Source organism: Mastigoproctus giganteus, chromosome 7, assembly GCF_048544385.1.
Source record: "Mastigoproctus giganteus isolate SK-2022 chromosome 7, ASM4854438v1, whole genome shotgun sequence".
NCBI classification, from domain to species: Eukaryota; Metazoa; Arthropoda; class Arachnida; order Uropygi; family Thelyphonidae; genus Mastigoproctus; species Mastigoproctus giganteus.
The window spans coordinates 94,272,332-94,293,957 of NC_143581.1; the positions used below are offsets into that span (position 1 = coordinate 94,272,332).

General features: G+C 36.0%; 1 protein-coding gene across 3 annotated transcripts in view; it reads right to left on the reverse strand.

Annotated features, from left to right (window-relative positions):
- Pmm2 (phosphomannomutase) overlaps positions 1–21,626 on the reverse strand; it is a 117,185-nt gene that overhangs the window by 65,484 nt on the left and 30,075 nt on the right. For 2 of the 3 annotated variants that reach the window (XM_090377017.1, XM_090377019.1), the window contains exon 3: positions 7,921–7,997. In XM_090377017.1, coding sequence (XP_090233143.1) covers positions 7,921–7,997 — 77 coding nt within the window. The remainder of the gene's footprint in view (positions 1–7,920; positions 7,998–21,626) is intronic. The other variant, XM_090377018.1, reaches the window with a different exon arrangement.

Below are 21,626 nucleotides of genomic sequence, written 5' to 3' on the forward strand. Positions count from 1 at the left end.
CTCAGGTGATTATTCTGTGCAGGAGGGAGAATCCCATCAGCACTGAGCCTCCTCAAACCATTCAAGGCTTTATACACCTCTATCAGATCACCTCGCAGGTGCCTAGTCTCCAGACACTGTAATTTGCAAACCTTAAGCCTTTCTTTGTAAGAGCACCCCTTTGTTCCATTCACTAATCTTGTTGCCCTTCTCTGTACTCGTTCCAGCAGCTCTACATTCTTCTTGAAATGAGGCCACCATGCCTGTATACAGTACTCTAGGTGTGGCCTGACCATTGCCTTATACAAGGGAATAATCACCTCCTTATCCCTGCTAGAAAAATTCCATATCATTGACAATACACCATGAGCTCCTCTTGCAGCCCGTCTGCACTGTTCAGAGAATTTCATATCTGCCTGCACAACCACCACCAGGTCCTTTTCATTCTCTACCACTGTCAGTGTAGTACCACAGAGTTGATACGTTGCTACCAGAGTTGATATGTAGTACTTTACATTTGTCAATGTTAAACTTCATTTGCCACCTCTCAGCCCATCTACTCAACCTTTCCAGATCCTGTTGCAGCAGCATAGTGTCAGTAGTGTCCTTGACAACACTGCCAACCTTTGTATCGTCTGCAAACTTGGACATTAAGCTTGATATACCATCATCAATATCATTTATAAATACAGAAAACAATAATGGACCCAATACTGAACCCTGAGGGACTCCACTAATAACATTAGTCCACGATGAGCAGTGTCCATTGATTACCACTCGCTGTCTTCTCCCCCTCAACCACCCCTTTATCCATAGCAGCAATTTGCCTTCAATGCCACACTGCTCCAATTTGTGCAGCAGTCTTCCATGTGCAACAGTATCAAAAGCCTTTCTAAGATCCAAGTATATAATATCAAAGTTATTCCCTGCATCCAGTTCTTTTGTAACTGCATCATAGTATCCAGTCAAATTGGTCAGGCAAGACTTCCCCTTAACAAAACCATGCTGTGTCCGAGCTATAACTGAAGTCTTGTCTAGATGATCCTGCAGTGCTTCTTTAACCAGTGCCTCCATTAATTTTCAGGGAACAGAAGTTAAACTCATAGGTCTATAATTACTTGTGTCAGTCTTTGATCTTCCTTTGTGAATTGGGGTCACATTTGCACATCTCCAGTCCATGGGGACCTACCCTGAATCCAAGGAAGCTCTCATAATTATGGCTAAGGATTTGCTTACTTCCTTTACTGCCTCCTTTAATATAACTGGATAGATCCCATTCACTCCAGGTGCCTTTCTTGTGTTTATCTTCAACAATTTCTCCTCCACTTTACTTTCAGAGATTACAAGATTCTCTAGCTTACTGCCAGAGTTGAATACACCTCTGGCCTTCCCCTCCCTGAATAAATCCTCTTGTGTGAATGTCGATGCAAAATATTCATTTAGTTTGTTAGCTACCTGAGCAGGATCATCAACAGTTGACCCATCGATATCAAGTGGACGAATCTGATTCATCCCCTTCCTTCTAGAGTTTACATAAATAAAGAACTCTTTGCTGTTTTTCTTTGCATCCCTTGCCAAAGATATCTCGTAATCCACCTTCGTCTGCCTAACCTCCTTTGTAACTTGGTTACAGATCAACTTGTATCTATCACAGGTTTCTGTGTCACGTATTAATTTGTATGTATCCCATGCATTTTTCTTCTCTGCCATATGTCTCATTAGTTCATCTGACATCCATTTAGGCCTAAACCTTGAACAATATTTCTTAGTTGGTATGTAAAGCCTAGTAGTTTCCAAGATAAGTTCTTTGAATGCTTCCCATTTTGAATTTGCTGTTGGTAATATCATCAGTTGGTTCCACTGTATAGAAAGGGTGCAACAATTTTTGCTGATGCTGTCGAGGCAGAATTAGGTGGGTCGGAAAACTGCTAGTTAGGGGGGTTACAAGGACTAATAAATTAGCAGTAGCCACTGGCAGAGGTGGAAGTGATTCTTGCACTGCTTCTATTGAAATGAGCAGAAGCCTGAAAAACAAGATGCAGGATATTTCAGAGACTGCTGGGAGTCATTGCAATACAAGTAAACACATGGGTTGTGTTAGGGTAGCTAAGAATAGAAACAGGTGCATGTATACCTGAGTGTACACCAATGCTAGGAGTTTGGTAAATAAATTTGATGAATTTGAGGTATTGCTCTAAACATCAAAGGCAGATATTGTTGGGATATCAGAGATGTGGTGTCACACAGATATAAGGAATGCGGAACTGGAATTTGGGGAATACAATGTGTATAGAAAGGATAGACAGGACAGGAGGGGAGGAGGGGTTATGCTATTAGTTAAGAAACACAAAATCCAAGGAAGTGAAGCCAGTCGACATCGATGGACAGGGCAGTGTTGAGTCAGTTTGGTGTGACATAAGCATAGGGAAATCAAAATTGAGAGTAGGAGTGTGCTATAGGCCTAATGACTCTGATGAGTATAATAAGATATTGTACAGGGAAATAGAGTGGGCCAGTAAATCAGAGAGTCTTATAATGGGGGATTTTAATTTCCCAGATATTGACTGGAATTTGTGGGTTGGTCACTCGCACACTAGCAAGCTTTTGTGGATTTATTGGATGATTGTTTTCTACATCAGCATGTTCGTGAGGCAACAAGAGGGAGCAATACTCTTGATCTGATTATCAGTAGTGATTATTCATGCATTAAGAATTTGCAGATAAAGGAATCACTAGGTGGCAGTGATCACAGTGTGTTGAAGTGGGATTTACTCAAGGAGGTAACTACCATCAGAGGTAAAGGGAAGGGTTTTTGTTTTCGTAAAGGCGACTATGATGGTCTGAGACAGTATTTAAATTCTATACAGTGGGACCAACTGATGATGTTACAAACAGCAAACTCAAAATGGGAAGCATTCAAGGAACTAATCTTGGAAGCTACCAGGCTTTACATACCAACTAAGAAATATTGTTCAAGGTTTAGGCCTAAATGGTTGTCAGATGTTGCATGAGGAGTTATTCAGGAAGGAGAATGATGTAGGAAAAGTAAACATTGGCAGTGAGCTAGATGATTTTGTAATAACTGAGAGGAAAGTGGAGGAGAGATTGTTGAGGATAAACATAAAAAAGGCACCTGGGGTGGATGGGATCTATCCAGTTATATTAAAGGAGGCAGCAAAGGAAGTAAGAAAACCCCTAGCCATAATTATGAGAGCTTCTTTGGACTCAGGGGAGGTACCCATAGACTGGAGAAGTGCAAATGTAACCCCAATTCACAAAGGAGGATCAAAGGCTGACACAAGTAATTATAGACCTGTTAGTTTAACTTCTGTTCCAGGTAAATTAATGGAGGCACTGGTTAAAGAAACACTGCAGGATCATCTAGACAAGAATTCAGTTACAGCTCAGACGCAGCATGGTTTTGTTAAGGGCAGGTCTTGCCTGACCAATTTGATTGGATACTATGATGTAGTCACAAAAGAACTGGATGCAGGGAATAACTTTGATATTATATATTCGGATCTTAGAAAGGCTTTTGATACTGTTGCACATGGAAGACTGCTGCATAAATAGGAGCAGTGTGGCATTGGAGGCAAATTGCTGCTATGGATAAGGGGATGGTTGAGTGGCAGAAGACAGAGAGTGGTAATCAATGGACACTGCTCAACGTGGACTAATGTTATTAGTGGAGTTCCTCAGGGTTCAGTGTTGGGTCCGTTGTTGTTTTCGGTGTTTATGAATGATATTGATGATGGTATATCAAGTTTAATGTCCAAGTTTGCAGATGATACAAAGGTTGGCAGGGTCGTTAAGGACACTACTGACGCTATGCTGCTGCAACAGGATCTGGAAAGGTTGAACAGATGGGCTGAGAGGTGGCAAATGAAGTTTAACATTGACAAATGTAAAGTACTACATATGGGAAACAGTAACCACAGAGCAACGTATCAACTCTGCGGTACTACACTGACAGTGGTGGAGAATGAAAAGGACCTGGGGGTAATTGTGCAGGCAGTTATGAAGTTCTCTGAGCAGTGCAGACGAGCTGCAAGAGTAGCTCATGGTGTCTTGTCAATGATATACAGGACTTTTTCTAGCAGGGATAAGGAGGTGATTATTCCCTTGTATAAGGCAATGGTTAGGCCACATCTTGAGTACTGTATACAGGTCTGGAGGCCTCATTTCAAGAAGGATGTAGAGCTGCTGGAACGGGTACAGAGAAGGGCAACAAGATTAGTGAATGGAACAAAGGGTTGCTCTTACGAAGAAAGGCTTAAGTTTTGCAAATTACAGAGTCTGGAGACTAGGCACCGGCGAGGTGATCTGATAGAGGTGTATAAGGCTTTGAATGGTTTGAGCATGCATCAATGCCAATGGGATTCTTCATCTTGCACAGAATAATCACCTCAGAGGACATAAATTCAAATTGAGGAAGGACGGATGTCGGATAGATGTGCGGAAATTTGCCTTTGGCCAGCGGGTGGTTGGTTAGTGGAACCAACTTCCATCACTTGTTGTTGAAGTTGATAGCCTAAACAAATTTAAGGCTCAACTGGACTAGTATTTCGAACGAACGGAGGGGTGAAATGGGAGTGGTGTGTTTTTTTTTTTTTTTTTTTTTGCTGATGCTGAATAAGCTTGCTTTCTTGCATCATATGCCTCTACTAATGCTAATGCTAATTTAAATACTGTCTCAGACCTCCGTAGTCGCCTTTATGAAAGCAAAAACCCTTCCCTTTACCCTTGATGGTAGTTACCTCTTTGAGTAAATCACACTTCAGCACACTGTGATCACTGCCACCTAGTGGTTCCTTTATCTGCAGATTCTTAATGCATGAAGAATCACTACTGATAATCAGATCAAGAGTATTACTCCCTCTAGTTGCCTCCCGAACATGCTGATGTAGAAAACAATCATCCAATAAATCCACAAAAGCCTTGCTAGTGTGCTAGTGACCAAACCACAAATTCCAGTCAATATCTGGGAAATTAAAATCTCCTATTATAAGACTCTCTGATTTACTGGCTCACTATTTCCCTGTAAAGTTTTTTTTTTTTTTTTATTATACTCATCAGTCATTAGGCCTATAACACACTCCTACTATCAATTTTGATTTCCCGGTGCTTATGTCACACCAAACTGACTCCACATTGCACTGTCCAGCGTTGTTGACTGGCTGTACCTCCTCGGATTTTATGTGTGTTTCTTAACTAATAGCATAACCCCTCCTCCCTTCCTATGCTGTTTATCCTTCCTGTACACATTGTACTCCCCAAATTCCAGTTCTGCATTCCTTATATCCGTGTGACACCATGTCTCTGATATCCCAACAATATCAGCCTTTGATGTTTTGACCAACACCTCAAATTCGTCAAATTTATTTACCAAACTCCTAGCATTGGTGTACAAGCAAGTATACATGCACCTGTTCCTATTCTTAGCTACCCTAACACAACCCATGTGTTTACTTGTACCACAATGACTCCCAGCAGAGTCTGAAATCCCCTGCATCTTGTTTTCCAGGCCACTGCTCATTCCAATAGAAGCAGTGCAAGAATCACTTTCACCTCAGCCAGTGGTTACTGTTAATCTGTTAGTCCATGTATCCCCCAAATCTAGCGACCCACCTAACACTGCCTCGATAGCATCAGCAAATATTCTTGCACCCTTTCTATTTAAGTGTATCCCATCCCTGTAGAAGCAATCTCTCCTGTTAACAAGCACAGACCAGGCTGAGAAAAATTCTGCCCCTTGAGCCTTGCACTATCTTTCCAGGGCCGAATTGATTGATAAGGCTTTCATCATATACTTCCTCCTATCGTGTCTGGGCAGAATTGCAGACACCTTCAAATTCAACTCTAATTCACGACTTTTTTCAACAGTGACCTGTACTTGTTAAATAATTCCACCAGTTGTTGTTGTCGTTATTTGGTTTTTAGGAGCATTAGCAACCAAGACCATATTGCTCCGGGGATATGCGGTGGTCATTCCCTGACCCTTCGTCATCCTCCGTATTAGGTGGTCACAGGCTCAAACCCCGGTCTAATCAAGAAGTGGGTGCTACGCACTGCTGCTCCTGCCCAACTGGCTACGGAGGTGCCAATTCCGCAGGTCTCCTACTCTTAATATCATTAGTGCCAACGTGTAAAACAATATCACCTTTATATATTCTCATCTTTATCCAAATCTTACATAAAGAATTCAGCAAGACGACTGCAGATGTTTGTAGAACTAGTGAGAGAGGAAAGCATGTAACCTTGAATTATAAACACCTAATTTGAAACTTCACAACAATGTTGGCATTTCATATCAACTGCTACTGTTCAAGCAATAACTGCAAAGTTGTTGATGGGTTACCTGACACATTCTCATATGCTATTACTCCACAAAAACCTAAAAATCACAGCAAAAAATTTATTATATTTTTTAAGTAAAAAAATTTTCAAATTTTTGTTCACTGATTAACTGTTAATGAAGAATTGTTATTTCCAAAAGACATCTGTTCTTTTGCCTCCACTGGGCTAAAAATAAAATTGGTCACCTGACAGGTGAACCGGTATTGGTACAATTAGGTTGGTACCAGAGCTGGCTTACCACTCTGGGAAGGTTAACTTTGGGCTAGGCCATTATGTTTGTTATTAGTTAGTTAGTTGGACTATTAGTTGAACTGACAACTGTATTGCAGGAGGAATGGATCACCCTCCTGTTATCAATTATTGTTTTGGAGTCTACTGATGAGCATACAATGTTTAACTAGGTAAAAGATGGGCTAATACACTATTAAATATTGTATCAATAAAAGGTCTAGACAACATGCAGATGTCTTACTTTTGCCAATATAAAGACGTAAATACCAATGGGCAGGTAATTATTTTTTAAAACTAAATAAGTTAACTCGGCTGATAAAAGTAAGTTTAATTAAGTCACGTCAGAAAAAAAGTAACTTAAGTTACTTCCAAGTTGTACTTTAAATCTTCACCTTATACTATATAATTTTTTTAAAGTAAATAATACTAAAACTACTAGAGGAACATGAGAAATGAAAAATATGCTTATGCATATTTTTAATTTCTCATGTAATATTGTAATTATTGTAGAGATATTGTAATTATCCCATATATTTGCTAAATTTCATTAACTGCTACATTTCAAAATTTGCATCACACAATTTTCCTCATCTGCCTTGAAATAGTGTCCCTGTACCAGTATATATTCTCAATATCCCACATGGGCCAACAATACATTTTTGTATTTCCTGCTGACACCTAATTCATCCTTGAGTGTTGGCAATTTATTTTCAGCCCAGTTCATTTTAAATTTGGGCACAATGGCTGCTGCAATGCAATACTCTTTCTGATTGAAGGAACTTGAAAATCTAAACTAAGTCATACTTACATATTTTGTTATTTAAAACAATGTTTAATAAGGGTTATAAATATTGGTTGTTTACTTATGTTTGTTTTCTCTTCCTTCAATTAATCAACCTCTATTATCTCCTGGTGGGCCAAACCTCACATGTCATGCCTTCTTTGAATTACTAGTAAAATAAACACTTACCCCGATAAATAAAAAAAAAGGGAAAGACTCTCAAATATCTTTAAATTAAATACATAACATTTTATTATATTTTATTTCATTTCTAATTTTGCATATTTCTATTGTTTAAAAATTACTCCTATATTTTCTGAATCACTGGAAAAGCAACCCCCCCATCCTTCCCATTTATTTACCATTCAAATTACCAACCACAAGGATTGACTGAAACCCTGATACCCATGACTAGTGAGGAATATCTGGACTGAAAGAAGAATAAGGGGGGGAGGGGAATATTCATAAAATAACCACTATTTCATCAGACATATGAAACAGAAATAAAAGAGAAGAAACTATTTAAATCTACAGTTACACAAAGCTAAGTGAAAAATATTTACTTCAATTACCTCTTTTCCAATTAGTTTTCCATTCTTATAAGCAACTAAGCCATTTTCTGCAAATACATAATCAAAGCTGGAAGTTACTGGAAAGAAGAAAAAAAAAAATAAAAAAAAAAGGTCCATTTATTTTCCTTAACAGAGGAACATTGAACACCGCGACATCAACTTAATTTTACAACAGTGAAAAATAAAATTAAATACTGTCATAACTTGCACAGAACAGATGGAAAAAAAAAAAAAAAAAAAAAATTTTAAACATATGCAGCTAGTTTCCAAGAAATAAATTAATTTTTCTTTCATAAAAAATAATTTATTTCAAGGAAAAGGCTCAAACAAAAGAGAGACAGAAAAACTTTGCTTTTTATTTCATATTTGATTTCATCTGTTTTAAATTCAACACAAACAGCTATTCTGAAAAATAATTTTTGTTTTGTGATTAGGGGCTTAAATTTATAAATTACTCTTCGTGCTCTTGAACATGCATAATGGGCTCTAAGGAGATATCAAGGTGGAGTTTTTCTGTAAGCTACAATCTTGGTAGCCCAAAGATAGATTACTCCCAATGAATGCTTATGATCTGCTTTCACAACATGGCACTCGCCTGTGTGTCACTATAATATGCCATACATATGGTAAGTAGAAGGTTATCCAGTTTGAGAGAAGAGGTAAACTAATAAAACTAGGATTAGAACCTAGTTTTAGATTTTCTAGCTAGAGAAGATGACATTTATTAAACGTGTTTGAAACATTTGTTTCACTGCATAAAAGTGAGGTAAGATCAGAGGTGAGCTATAGTGGGCTTGCAAAAGCCCATTGTTTTTTTTTTTTTTGAAAATTTGTGAGCCAATTTTTGAGACGATCATTTATTTTACAAATGAAATCCTGAATGCAATTATTGAGTATCTAGAGCTGAAACAACGGTGGGGCGAGTGGGGCCCCATTCTCAGCATTTTAATGGCACCGATCGGTTATGTATTTTAAAATTGCTTCATTTTTGACTTAATTACAGTCAGACCTCTGTTTAACGAACTTCTTTATAGCAAATTTTTTTGATTCCCCCTTGGTAATTACATTTAAAATAGTTTCCGGTGAATGAAGAAAATTTCCATGTAACAAATGGGTTAGGAGAGAGAACTTTGTATGCATTGTTCTTACCTCTGGCCTTTGGGCAATTTAGGTAATTAGAAGCGCGCGAGTTAAGGATGAAAGGGATTACCATTTCGCAATGTTAGTGGTGTCCATAAAACCTATGCAGTCACAGACTGAGAAGTCAATATGCTTTCCATAGCCAGTCAGAGGATTAAGAAGATTCTCGACACAGATTATAGTCTCTGATCAACCTGTGTTGTGGTTCCCCTTTACTCGGAGAAGTGAGTGATCCTTGCCTTCCAGTAAATGTCTCCTGTCTATGTTTACATGGTCACGGTAGCAGAATATTTGTGTGATTCCGACATTTTTCACTGTATTCACAGAACTAGTGGGAGTAGCAACATAGAGGGGGGGGGGGATTGAGGCAACTAAGATATTATATAAACTTTACAAAGAAGAAATGCTGGCAGATTTTGAAACTTCATCGAGGCTTTCACTGTGCAGAAAATGTTCTAAAATATAATGGCATACAGGAAATAAAAAAATAAAAAAAAAAACCCTGTATCACCAATCTCAAAAAACCAGCTCAAATTAAAGATGATTGCTAAAGAACTTGATGTGGATACTATAAAGATCGGTCATGTGTTCGGGCCACGATGGGCAGCTTGTAGTTTACGGAAGGCAATTGAGGGTTGGAGGAATTATCCCGCTTTGTGCAAACATTTTGAATCAGAAAGTTAATTAAATATTCTGGATTATTAAACCGATTTTTCAATCTGAAATTTCTTAACGATTTAGCATTAATGATCGACATCCTGCAGGAGCTCTCTTACCTTAACTAGAAACTTTACAAAGTCGCAGCATCACTATAGTAAAAGCAGATAAATTAATTATTCCAACTATCAATGCTATCACTAATTTCAAAAATTCTGAAGGAAATTATGAACCTAAAACTGAGAGCATGTTGAAGTTGAAAGAATTTGAAGGAATCGAAAGTAAGTACACATTTAAAAAATTACCTTGTGACATGTTATTAAGAATAAGTTATTAATGCAACAGAGTAATTTTAAATTAAATAAAGAAAATTATACTACTGACAATGAGGAATTGAAAGAAATTTTAAACATATGCTACCTGGAATCGTGGAATAAGAAAGAACTTTCGTCTCCGTGGCAAGACAGTGGAAAACGAATAAGACATTTAAGTTTTCTGATAAAATATGAAATAAAAATTAATGATTTTAGAGATTTTGTCGAAGACAGTTTATCTTTAAAATCGAGTGAAATTCTCTCTTCAATTATAAAAGCCAGAAATATCTTTGAAACCACTGTGATTAGCAGTGCTTTCAGCGTAATGAATAATATTGTATAAATGAATGAATAATGTTGACCATAATCAAAATGGAAAAACCATTGTTTCAATTTGATTCGGATCGTTATGTCAAATCATTCCTCTGTAATCATCACTCAGTTACTGAGCAAAGCAGAAGATCGACAACAAATATTAATAAAATAAATTATATATGGCAATTTTTAGAATAAATCTTTCTTGAATATTTCTGTAATAATTTTCTTTATGTAATCTGCAATTTAACCCCGGGGGCTGACATCTGGTGAGTATGGGCTTGGCACACCAAAGGTCCTGAGTTGGATATCATTATTCTCTTTCTTGGTGATTCCCTTCTACTCTCTCTCTCTCTCTCTCTCTCTCTCTCTCTCTCTCTCTCTCTCTCTCTCTCCTCTCTCTCTCTCAGGGTAACTCGGAAATTTTTTTTTTTTTTTTTTTTGGCTGGTTTCAGCATAAGCCTCAGACTTCCTTTCACCATATAGCTAATAATAATTATTGTGTACCTTTTCTAGAAGAGTTTGTTTTTTATATATTTGTTTTTATATTGTAGAATGTTTTGTGATATGGGAAATATTTCGTGTTATTTTTTATTCGCAATATTAATTTTATCATGAAAAAAATATGTATCCATTATATTTCCCTAGTTGTTAAAAAAAAAAGAAAGATGAATAAAAAAGTGGCGATGTACCAAGCACGCGTGGTAGAGGGTTTTATGTGAATCCTTCACGTTTCTTTTAGGTATTTTGATTTGGACATTGATTATGAAATAATAGAGCTTTTTATTGTAAATATTTTATTGAACATTCACAAATTTTTATAATTTCTGGAAGACAATGTCTAGAAAATAGCATCGATTGAAGTACCGACCTTGTAGTTGAAACAACATACGCAGCTGTTCGGGGCACCTAACAATGGAATGTTACGAAAATGCAAGACGAAAAAATAAATTGTTGACAAATATTTGTATTGTTGCAGTCATACTTACTTCAGGAAGTATGATTGTGATGTTATACTATTAAAAAAAATCTAAACAGTTAGAACTCTAGATACTATCGTATCTAGGTATCACTGTAAAGAGGGGAGGGTGGCATGATGACCAGGCTGACTCGAGATATCATACCAGTCACGAAAACGTGTCACGTGTTCTAATCACACTACCAGTGAATGCTCGGTGCAGACTAGTAAGTGTGAACGTGGGAAGTGCCTCTGGCGGAAACGTGCCACAGAAGTGATGTCATCCGCAGCAGGAACCCCAAGGATGTTTCATCAAAAAGTCAGCAAAACTGCGAGCCCATCGTTAAAATATTCACAGCTCACCACTGGGTAAGATTGGTGGGACTTTGGGTTGCAATTGAATGATAAGAATCTGGTGTTTCCTTAGTATTTTGTGTATTCATTGATAACATGACTGACCATAAGTACTGTATTACAGTGATGACATTAAGGAGAAACCTTTCCTCCTAAAGGATGTGCCTAGGTGAACTTGATCTAAAGTTCATTTAATATGAAGATTGTTGTTATGCTAATTTTTCTGGATTAATTGCCACTGAGGCATGCATTTCTTCAGATTATTAGCACACACTTGGTGTAGAACTTGTCACGAGTGGCAAGACAAGTGCTGGGACGAATTTTGCAAATAATGTGTTTTGCACTGTATTGTGGGTTGCAGAAATGTTCAAAATGCATTTGTTAGATGGGATATATATTTCTGTGAATGAAATCCAATAAAAAGACTCCACCTGATATACTTAATTGGCATAAATATCTTCCCAAAGGGTAAAATGTGTAATTAATGGAAATATGAGAAATAACACAAATGGCAATCACGGCAACCAAACATACATTTTATTGCATTTACGTGTACAAACTGAAATGCAAGTTAATTTAATAGTAATTTAATACTTATCAGCAACATAAGTCCTCAATATTTCGTTGTTCCTCCTAGAGCTGCAATTACAGCCTTGCAACAATCTGGCATAGAGTTAATCAACTTCTGGATGTACGGTTGCCCAATTTTATGGTACCACACACTTAAAATACTCTCCTGCAGCTGAATCTTACTTGGTGGCTTCTTCTTCTAACCAATTTTAGACGACATTATGTACCAGCAATTTTCAGCAGGGTTCAAATTTGACTGTTGCCAGGCCAGTCCAACACAGTAATGCCAGCATTTCGGAGATATGACTGCATACACCTTAAGGGAGAAAAACTAGGGAAAACACTGGTGTAAATATGTTTTAAGCCTTGTGAGACAAGAAGACAAACTCATCATTAAATCTAAATAGCATAAAACTTACCAATTTTTCTGTGGCAAGACGCTGAGTCCTGTTGAAAAATGCAGATTTGGACGTCTGTGTGGTGATCCCTAATAACGGATTTCAGCACTCCTTCAAGATAGCAGTGTAGGTTTCTGCAGGGGAATTTTACAGTCGGTGTTATGCAGTCAGGATGGTATGCCCCTGATTTTCGTCTTCTGACATATCGCTTCCCATCCGAGCCATACAGGTTGAATTTCGATTCGTCAAAAAAGATGACTGTGTCTCATTGCTCTTTTGTACATGAAACATGCGTTTCAGCCCAAATAATGTTGCTTCTTCCTCATTTGTTGGGTCAACAAAGGCTTCTTCTTGGGCTGATAGGCATGCAGACCACATTCCAAAAGCTGTCTTTGGATAGTTTGTGCACTTGTTTCAACACCAGAGGCCATCTCAAAGGCCAGTTTTAGATCAGGAGCACTAGTATGGCAATTACGAAGGCATAGCCATTTAAAATATCGATCTTGGGAAGGCATAGTCACTCTCTCACGGCCTGATCCAGGTATTCTCTTCACATCACCGGATTCACACTTTAATATCAGCACCTGGGATACTACTGACTGGTGGCAGCCTATTTTATCAGTGATAGCATGCATAGAACGCCCTTCCCGGGACAGAGCAACACTTTTTTTTCTTGGTGTGAACGGAACATATGGAGCCATGCTTACACCTCTGCAAAACAAGATAGTAATGAGCCTGTATATCCTTCCAATGCCATATTTATAGAAATGGCTGATGCAATACCTTGCAATTACTGTCTGATGCAATAAAAATGTTATCTGACCTTTGCTTTGTGACAAACAAAATGACTGTAATCAAACAATATCTTACACGTTTCCCTACATTTTTTAAGGTGAATGCAGTTTTTTTTTCCGCCACTCTGTGTGCTTTGCCTAAGTTCAGTTAAGATATTTATAGAGGTGATTATTCCCTTTATTACTGGGTGAGAACATGGAACTCAGAACTTAGGGTGCACTTAAGATTCTAAATAAATTATACTCTTTTGTACTTTGAGGATTCAATATAATTCAGGGCCTCCTAACTGCCGGTTTTTTTTTTGTTTTTTTGCAATATATTTGCCGATAGACAATAAATTTAAACTCATTCAGTATATACAGGCAGTTCACACTTTACAAGTTTTTTTTTTCAAGTATCAACAAAATCAAAAATATGAACATTAATTGCCATAAATAAATTTCTAACATTCATAAATACTTCATTTCAAACCACACGTGTAGCTATATAATACAGTACTACTATGCATGCGTTTCTTTAGGCAGACGAGAGCATCTCATTAACTCACATAACATAAAGCAGTTATCATGCTGACATTACAAAGTGGTTATGTTGCTCTTCATTTTTGCTGTATTGTCTTATTTCAAATTTATCCGGCTTATTAAGGGGGATAAATCTGAATGGGGTTTGGAATAAACTCTTTTTCAGTTTATTGATAATTTTGAAGGATTTCAAGAACCAGCAGAGATCATACAAAATTAAACAGAAGCAGTTGTTAATATTGCTAACCATTTGCAGCTTGAGGTTTCTACAACTGATCTGCTTCAAGTACACAATGGAGAGCTCACAAATGAAGACCTCTTTGAAATGGCAAAACACGAAGATGAGGAAGGAAATTTAATAGCTGAAACTCCTGTTCATTCCTTCACTCTCAAGGGGCTTGACAAAGCTTTTTAACACATAGAAAAAGCAACTGAAATTTTCGAGACAAGATTGAAATTTTGGGTGCACTAGAAAAGTTGCTACAGATTTAAAAAATGCTTATGCATACTATCGTAAAATTTATAAAGAAAAGAGAAAGCTGTCTTGTAAACAAATGACCCTGGAAGCATTTCTGAAGAAGACTACTCCTTGTGCTTAAAACAAACCAACAATGAGTGCCAAACCAGCAATGAGTGATGAACCATCAATGAGTGTGCATTTAGTCGATGATGAGGAAGAACAAACATTCTTTAACATTTATATGATATAAATAATTTTTTATTATTATAATTTGCTTGATTTTAAAGGCTATGTTTTAATTTTTTTGGATAAAAAAAATCATTGTTATGAATGTAACCCCTGTTTTGAACATTACGTCTATGGTAAATAAATTCCTGCTTTACGAGTTTTCTCTTTACAAGCGTGTGCTAAGAATGAATTAACTTGTCAAGTCGGGAACTACCTGTATATACTAAACTCATTCGGCAGTTCATACTCTAATGTGATGTTAGGAAAAACTAGAGCCATTGCAAAAATAGCTGTTGCTCTTTCACTCATCTGTATATACTACAAAGTAGTTGGGAAACTGATCCACTAGGGCAGTTCTTTAAACAAAATTTTATGAAGCAAATTTAACACCCCTGAATTTTTTAATTATTTGACAGACCCACTCTTTTGGTTCCTTATAACATGATAAATGGAACAGAGTTTCAGAGCAACCTTGTTTGTGGATTGGATTAAGAAGGAGGAGCATGCAATACTAAACACAAGTTAACCAAAGCCAACTAAAATTAACTGTGTGAATTATTAGCTTTTAAAAAGAATGTGTGTGTGTGTGTGTGTGTGTGTGTGTGTGTGTGTGTGTGTGTGTGTGTGTGTGTGTGTGTGTGTGTGTGTGTGTGTAGAGCTTCTGAAATGAGCAAAGAAATAAATTTCATAAATTTTTAATGTATTATACAATAATTGAATTTTAATCAATTATATCTATATGAGGCATAATGAAAATGCTAGGGAAATGATTTTGAAACCAGAACTTACACCATTGTAGCAAGTTGTGACTTGTCAAATGTTCGGTGACTTGTCTAAACAAATTAATGCATGAATTACCTGTTTATCTGCAGTCAGTTTGAATTATTACATGTTGAATAGAAGTTGTTTTGTATGTTTCACAGCATTTTAAAATGAGGGATTTATATTAGTGAAAAACGCAATAGAAGCATGCAAAATGTTAAATATAACATTTAGGAAAGGTATCACATTTTCAAATACTTCTCTCCGAGGCTAGGAAAGTTTAAAGAAGGCTGCTTGTCCATCAAAAATGATCCATTCTCTGGTCACCCTACAACTTCAAAAATTACTGATTCAATTGCTCATACTTATCATCTGATCAATTCCAATGATCACAGAGAGAAGTTCTCACATGTCAGGATCAAGTGCTGTTGCCCAACCACTTTTCTTCCATTGTTACTAGTGACAAATCATGGATGTATGCCATTTTTGATTAGCAGGTCATGGCCATGACCTGCTAATCAAAGAGCCAGTCCTCTAAAAGGAAGACTCCTTCTCCAAGGTCCAAAAATGCACAACAATCACAGTTTAATGTGAAGATGTTTTATCTTATTTTCTGATTCATAGGACATTCTTAATTTGTCCCTTGTGGCCAAACAGTGAACCAGGACTACTACAAACAGTTCTATGGTAACTGCACAATGCTGTTCAGATAAAACAGCCAGAAAGTGGGCTCTAAGTAATAGGTGATTGCAATAATCTATGCACACTCAGCACTTTCCATTCAAGAATTTGAGAAGCACTCCATCACTGTGGCCCTCCATCTGCAATACTCACCACACTTAGTTCCCTGTGATTTTTTTTTTGTTTCTAAAGATTAAAAGGTTAGAGATTTACAACTACTGAGGGAATTATTCAGAATGCAACATAGAACTGTAAGCAATTCCTAATAGAGCTTATCAGGAATGTTTTCAGAAATTACAGAAAAAAACATTAAATCTGTGTACAATGCTAAGGAGATCATTTCAAAGATCTATCCAAATATTTGCTAAACTTCAAACTTGAACTTTTTGGATCAAACCTTCTACATGAAATAAAAGGGAATCAATGAATACAATGCTGATATGATGCCAAAGTTTGGCAACACTTTGGAACACAACACTGTCCTTGGAAAACTCTGCACTAGGGTATAGTAGCTTCAAGAATTCATGAAGTTTTAATATAGCCAAGGCTTAATTCTGTTAACAGATGTTAGAATTTCATGCCTAAAGGCTGATTAGCGGATGGGTGGTTTTGGTATAAAGCAGGGGTGGCCAACAAGTCGATTGCGACTTTAATTTCGGTCAATGATGACGAATTTTAAATATATATAAAAAAAGATCCCCAGGGGCTCACATCTAGTGAGTATGGGCTTGGCACACCAGGATCCTGATCCTGAGATTCTTGGTGATTCCCTTCTACTTCTGACTCTTGTTTTCTCTCTCAGGGTAATTCAGAAAGTTTTTCTTTTTTGCCTGTCGCAGCAGAAGCCTCAGGCTTCCTTGCACCATATGGTTAATAATAATAATAATAATAAATATATTAGTAAAAATCTAAATGTTTTATTATTATTAAGTGCCCCACTGCATACGATTATTACAAATCCGTTGAACCACGTGACTACTCTTGTTGCCGCGCAGCCGCTAGGCTTGTCTAGTGAAAATTCATGCAGTTCGCTGTGGAGCGCATAGTGTATGTGTCAAATTCTTATTCAGCTTACTTAATATAATAGTGACCTTAACATTAATAACTGGACAGTACTTATACATTAATTTGATTTAAAATGAATACTACGAAAAAGAGTAAAACGTATCATTTTCATTGAGAGTGGGAACTAGAATACTTTTTTTAATAATAAAAGAAAAATGTTGTTTGATTTGCAATGCTTCCGTGGCTATACCCAAAAAAGGAAATTTAGAAAGGCTCTTCAACGCACTCTGTGATAAATGCCAATCGGATTTTCTGCCTAATAGTGACCTTAGAAAAAAATAAATTAAAAGACCTTAAATACAGATTATTCGCACAACAAAATTTCTTCGTGACACCTAATTTACAATCTAAAGCAGTAACTGTAGCATCATTTAAAGTGAGTCATCTTCTTGAAAAAAAATAAACTATTTTCTGATGGTCAATTCATCAAAGGTGCATTTTTAGAAAAAACAGATTCTCTTTTTGAAAATTTTAAGAACAAAAATGAAATTAAAAGTGCTCTTCAAGATCTGCAATTATCTCGAAATACTGTGACATGATGCATTGAAAAAATGAGTAAAAATGTGAGCGAACAATTGCGTGCTCATATTGCTAATGATGTGTCCTTTTCTTTACGACTGGATGAATCTACAGACATCAATGAATCGGCTCAATTGCTCGTTTTTATTCGTATGGATTTCGTTAAAAGAAAGAACTAGAGGTCAATATATTTAACGCTTTCAAAAATTTTATTGAAAAAAATTAAATTACCACTATTTAAGCTCGTATCAATAACAACAGATGGAGCTAAAACAATAATGGGGCATCTTAATGGATTCAATGCATTGTGCCAAAAGGATGATGAATTCCCAGATATTTTGAGTTACCACTGTATCATCCACCAACAAGTGTTAGCCAGCAAAAGATTAAATACTAAGTGTTATGGACATAGCTTTCAAAATTGCGAATTCCATCAGAGGACAATCTCTTCAAAGGAGACTTTTCAAAATGCAATCAATGAAAATGAACCAGATCTGATATTACACATAGGTGTGAGGTGGCCGAGTCGGAGTAAGTTTCTACAGAGATTTCGAAATTTGCTGAATGAAATTAAAAAAATTGTTGATCAAAGGGGAGATGATTATCAGTAGCTGCAAGTTAGGGAATGGTTTTGTAATCTGCCTTTTTTTTTTTTTTTTTTTTTGTCAGATTTTACCAGTAAATTAAGTAATCTGAATTTGGAATTACGAGAAAAAAATAAAAATGTGGGTGACATGATTAGTCGTATTTATGCATATAAATATCAATTTTTGGTAGTGGCTAAAAGAAAAAGAATTCGATCATTTTGCAAATATGCAAGATCATTTACAAAAATATCCTGTTTTTGAATGTAATAGTGAGAAATAAGTTTCTGAAATTGAGAAAGTTGTGGATGATATTAAAACTAGATTCAGTGTTTTTAAAACAATTGAAGACATTGTTCAATATATTTCTTATCCATTTAATGTCGACTTAGATACAAAACAAATTGCAGAAAAAAAAAAAAAAAAAAAAAAACGCTGAGATTTTTCACATGGAGAAAATATTACTTGAAAATTAAATTATTACATTGCAAAATGATATCTTCCTAAAAGCTAGCTCATCAGAAAAAGACTTTTGGAAACACGTTTGCCAAGAAAAGTACCCAAATAAACAAGTAATATAAAAAAAAAAAAAATTTTTAAGTCAATTCCTACTTAGGTCAACAAAGAAAAATTTTATTTTAGTTACTTTTTATTAAATAATTACAATTAATATAAATATGTATATACATATGACAGAATCACAATATTAAGTGGCAAAATAGAAAGCGAATTTCTTTGCAATTTTCCATTTTCCTTTCTATATATGGTGTTGGACTATTATTTTTATTCACATGTTTCATTTTCCATTTTGTTCCCTCCTTGACTCAGACTAGAACCCAGAATGAAAAAAGAATCTGAAAAAGAAATTTTTTCCCAGCGATCTACACGCTTCGCCACTGACGGTATTTATTCCTAAATTTATATCCTGCTAAATATCTTATATAAGAGAAATTTTTTTCTCCCATATAAAACTAAAATTAATTAATTTAATTTAATTAATGAATTAATATTTGAAAAAACTGTATTAACATCAAATATCATCCACTACAAGTTTTAAAAAATTTATTTGAACTTGAGTGGATGAATAAAAAGTATTTTATTAACGATTGAAAATTTGAACAAGATATATATATATAGGGAGAGTGTGAACTAATACCAGGAATTGAAAAAAAAAAAAAAAATGCAGTGAACTTTTAAATTCTTTTTTTTGGTTCCACATATCTATGTGGATCGGACTTTTCGTATTTGAAACAAACAAAGAATCGCTCTACTCTTATGGACTTGCATACAGAAAATTCTTTACGTAGTAGTAGTAGTGGCGTGTGATGCAAGAAAGCAAGTGTATGAGCTTATGCAGCATCAGCCAAAAAAAAAAAAAAAAAAAAAAAAACACACCATTCCCTCCAAATTTGGTTTTGGTTTTTTTTTAGGAGCATTAGCAACTAAGGCCATATTGCTCCGGGAATATGCGGTAGTCATTCCCTGACCTTTCCGCATCCTCCGTATTTGGTGGTGACGGGCTCGAACCCCGGTCTAATCAAGAAGCGTGTGCTACGCACTGCTGCTCCTTCCCACCTGGCTACGGAGGCGCCCCCATTCCCTCCAAATGCCTGTCCAGTTCCTCCTTAAATTTATTTAACCTGTCAACTTCCACAACGACAAATGGAAGTTTGTTCCAGCAATTAACCACCCGCTGGCTAAAGGCAAATTTCCGCACATCTATTCTACATCTGTCTTTTCTTAATTTAAATTTATGCCCCCTTAGGTTCATAATCTGAACAAGTGGAAGGATCCCATCAGATTTCAGCGTTTGGCCTTATCGTAGTATATCCCCGATTTTTACAGATAACATGAAGACACAAACTTCACATAAATTAAAAATTGAAATAAGTATGAATTTAAAATAAGAATTCTGAATTGTATTAAATTTTAAAATTTATAAACCACATTTTTCAATATGTATTGATTAACTTTTTTAACCATGTACAATGAAATTCTTGAGATGGTAGATCACGGCACTTGAAGAAAAAAAGTAGATCGCATCACAAATTAAGTTGGCCATCCCTGGTATAAAGCATTGTAATGAGGCTGGTCTTTGTTGATAAAAAGGGAGAGTTCAAGTGCATCAGCATATAGACTATGTAGATAGACTATCTGGCTGCTAGGGCAATGTATGTTATACTATGATGAATGAGATCAAGGCAGCTAAGGGCAATGGGTCCTGTTGAGCTATATGATGTTGTTCCATAATAGTTTAGGTCTTATTAAGGCCATAGCAGGGTAAAGCAACTGGCATCCCACTTAGTTGCCAAGAGAACCTGAATAATGTTTAGTTTTTACTGAGAGGATTTTCTTGACTAAAAATATAAAATTTATGGTCTAAATCAGACGTGGGCCAACTCCAGCCTTGAATGTGCATAATCCGGCCTGTGGTCATTTTCAAAATATATATAATTAATGGCCCGCAGAAGAATATATATCATGAAATAATGTTTATTGTAATTTTTATTATATTTGCTGTTATTGAATTGTTTTTAACATTTTGATTGCATGATGTCTATAAATCATTTGAATTTGTGCCATATGTCATGACTTGAGTAAGCAGCAGTGTTGCCAAATGATACAAAAATATTGTTTGGCAAGTAATCAAATGTAAATGCAAGTAATCTCACACAAAAGTAGATCTCTGGGATACACACAAAAAAAAATCATACCCCTACCTGCTTAATCTATTTGTCCCCACTAATAATTCTTTAAATTTATTCAAACAACCCACTTCCACAACACCAGATGGACGTTTTTTCCAATAATAAATTTTTTTTCCAATAATAAATAAACAATAATTTTTTCCAATAATAATAAAAATGTGCTGAAAGCACATTTTTGCAAATCAATCGTGCAACAATCATTTTGCTATTTAAAATTTTTATCCTCTAATGTGTCTTGTCTGAAAAAAAAAAAAGTATGTACACTATCAAAATTTAGTTCACATAATCCATTTAAAGCTTTAACCACTTCAATCAGATCTCCTTGCAAATACCTAGTTTCCAGGCAGTGAAATTTGTAGGACTTGTGTCTCTTAATAGGATTTGCTTTTGTGTCACTGACTAATTTTGTTGCTTTTCTCCACATCCATTCAAATAGATCCACATCATACAGAAAATGAGGTTACCAGACCTGTAGACCAATATTCAACATACAGCCTAACTACTGCTTTATACAATAGGATAACCATTAACTTGTGCCTCCTGGCAAAATTTCAGTATATCATTGAGAAAACTCCCATGAGCTGTCCTAGCAGCCTTTCTACTACTCAGAGAACCTCAAGCCAGTCTGTACAATTACCTTTAACTCTTTTTCATTCTCTACCACATTGGTTGTGTTA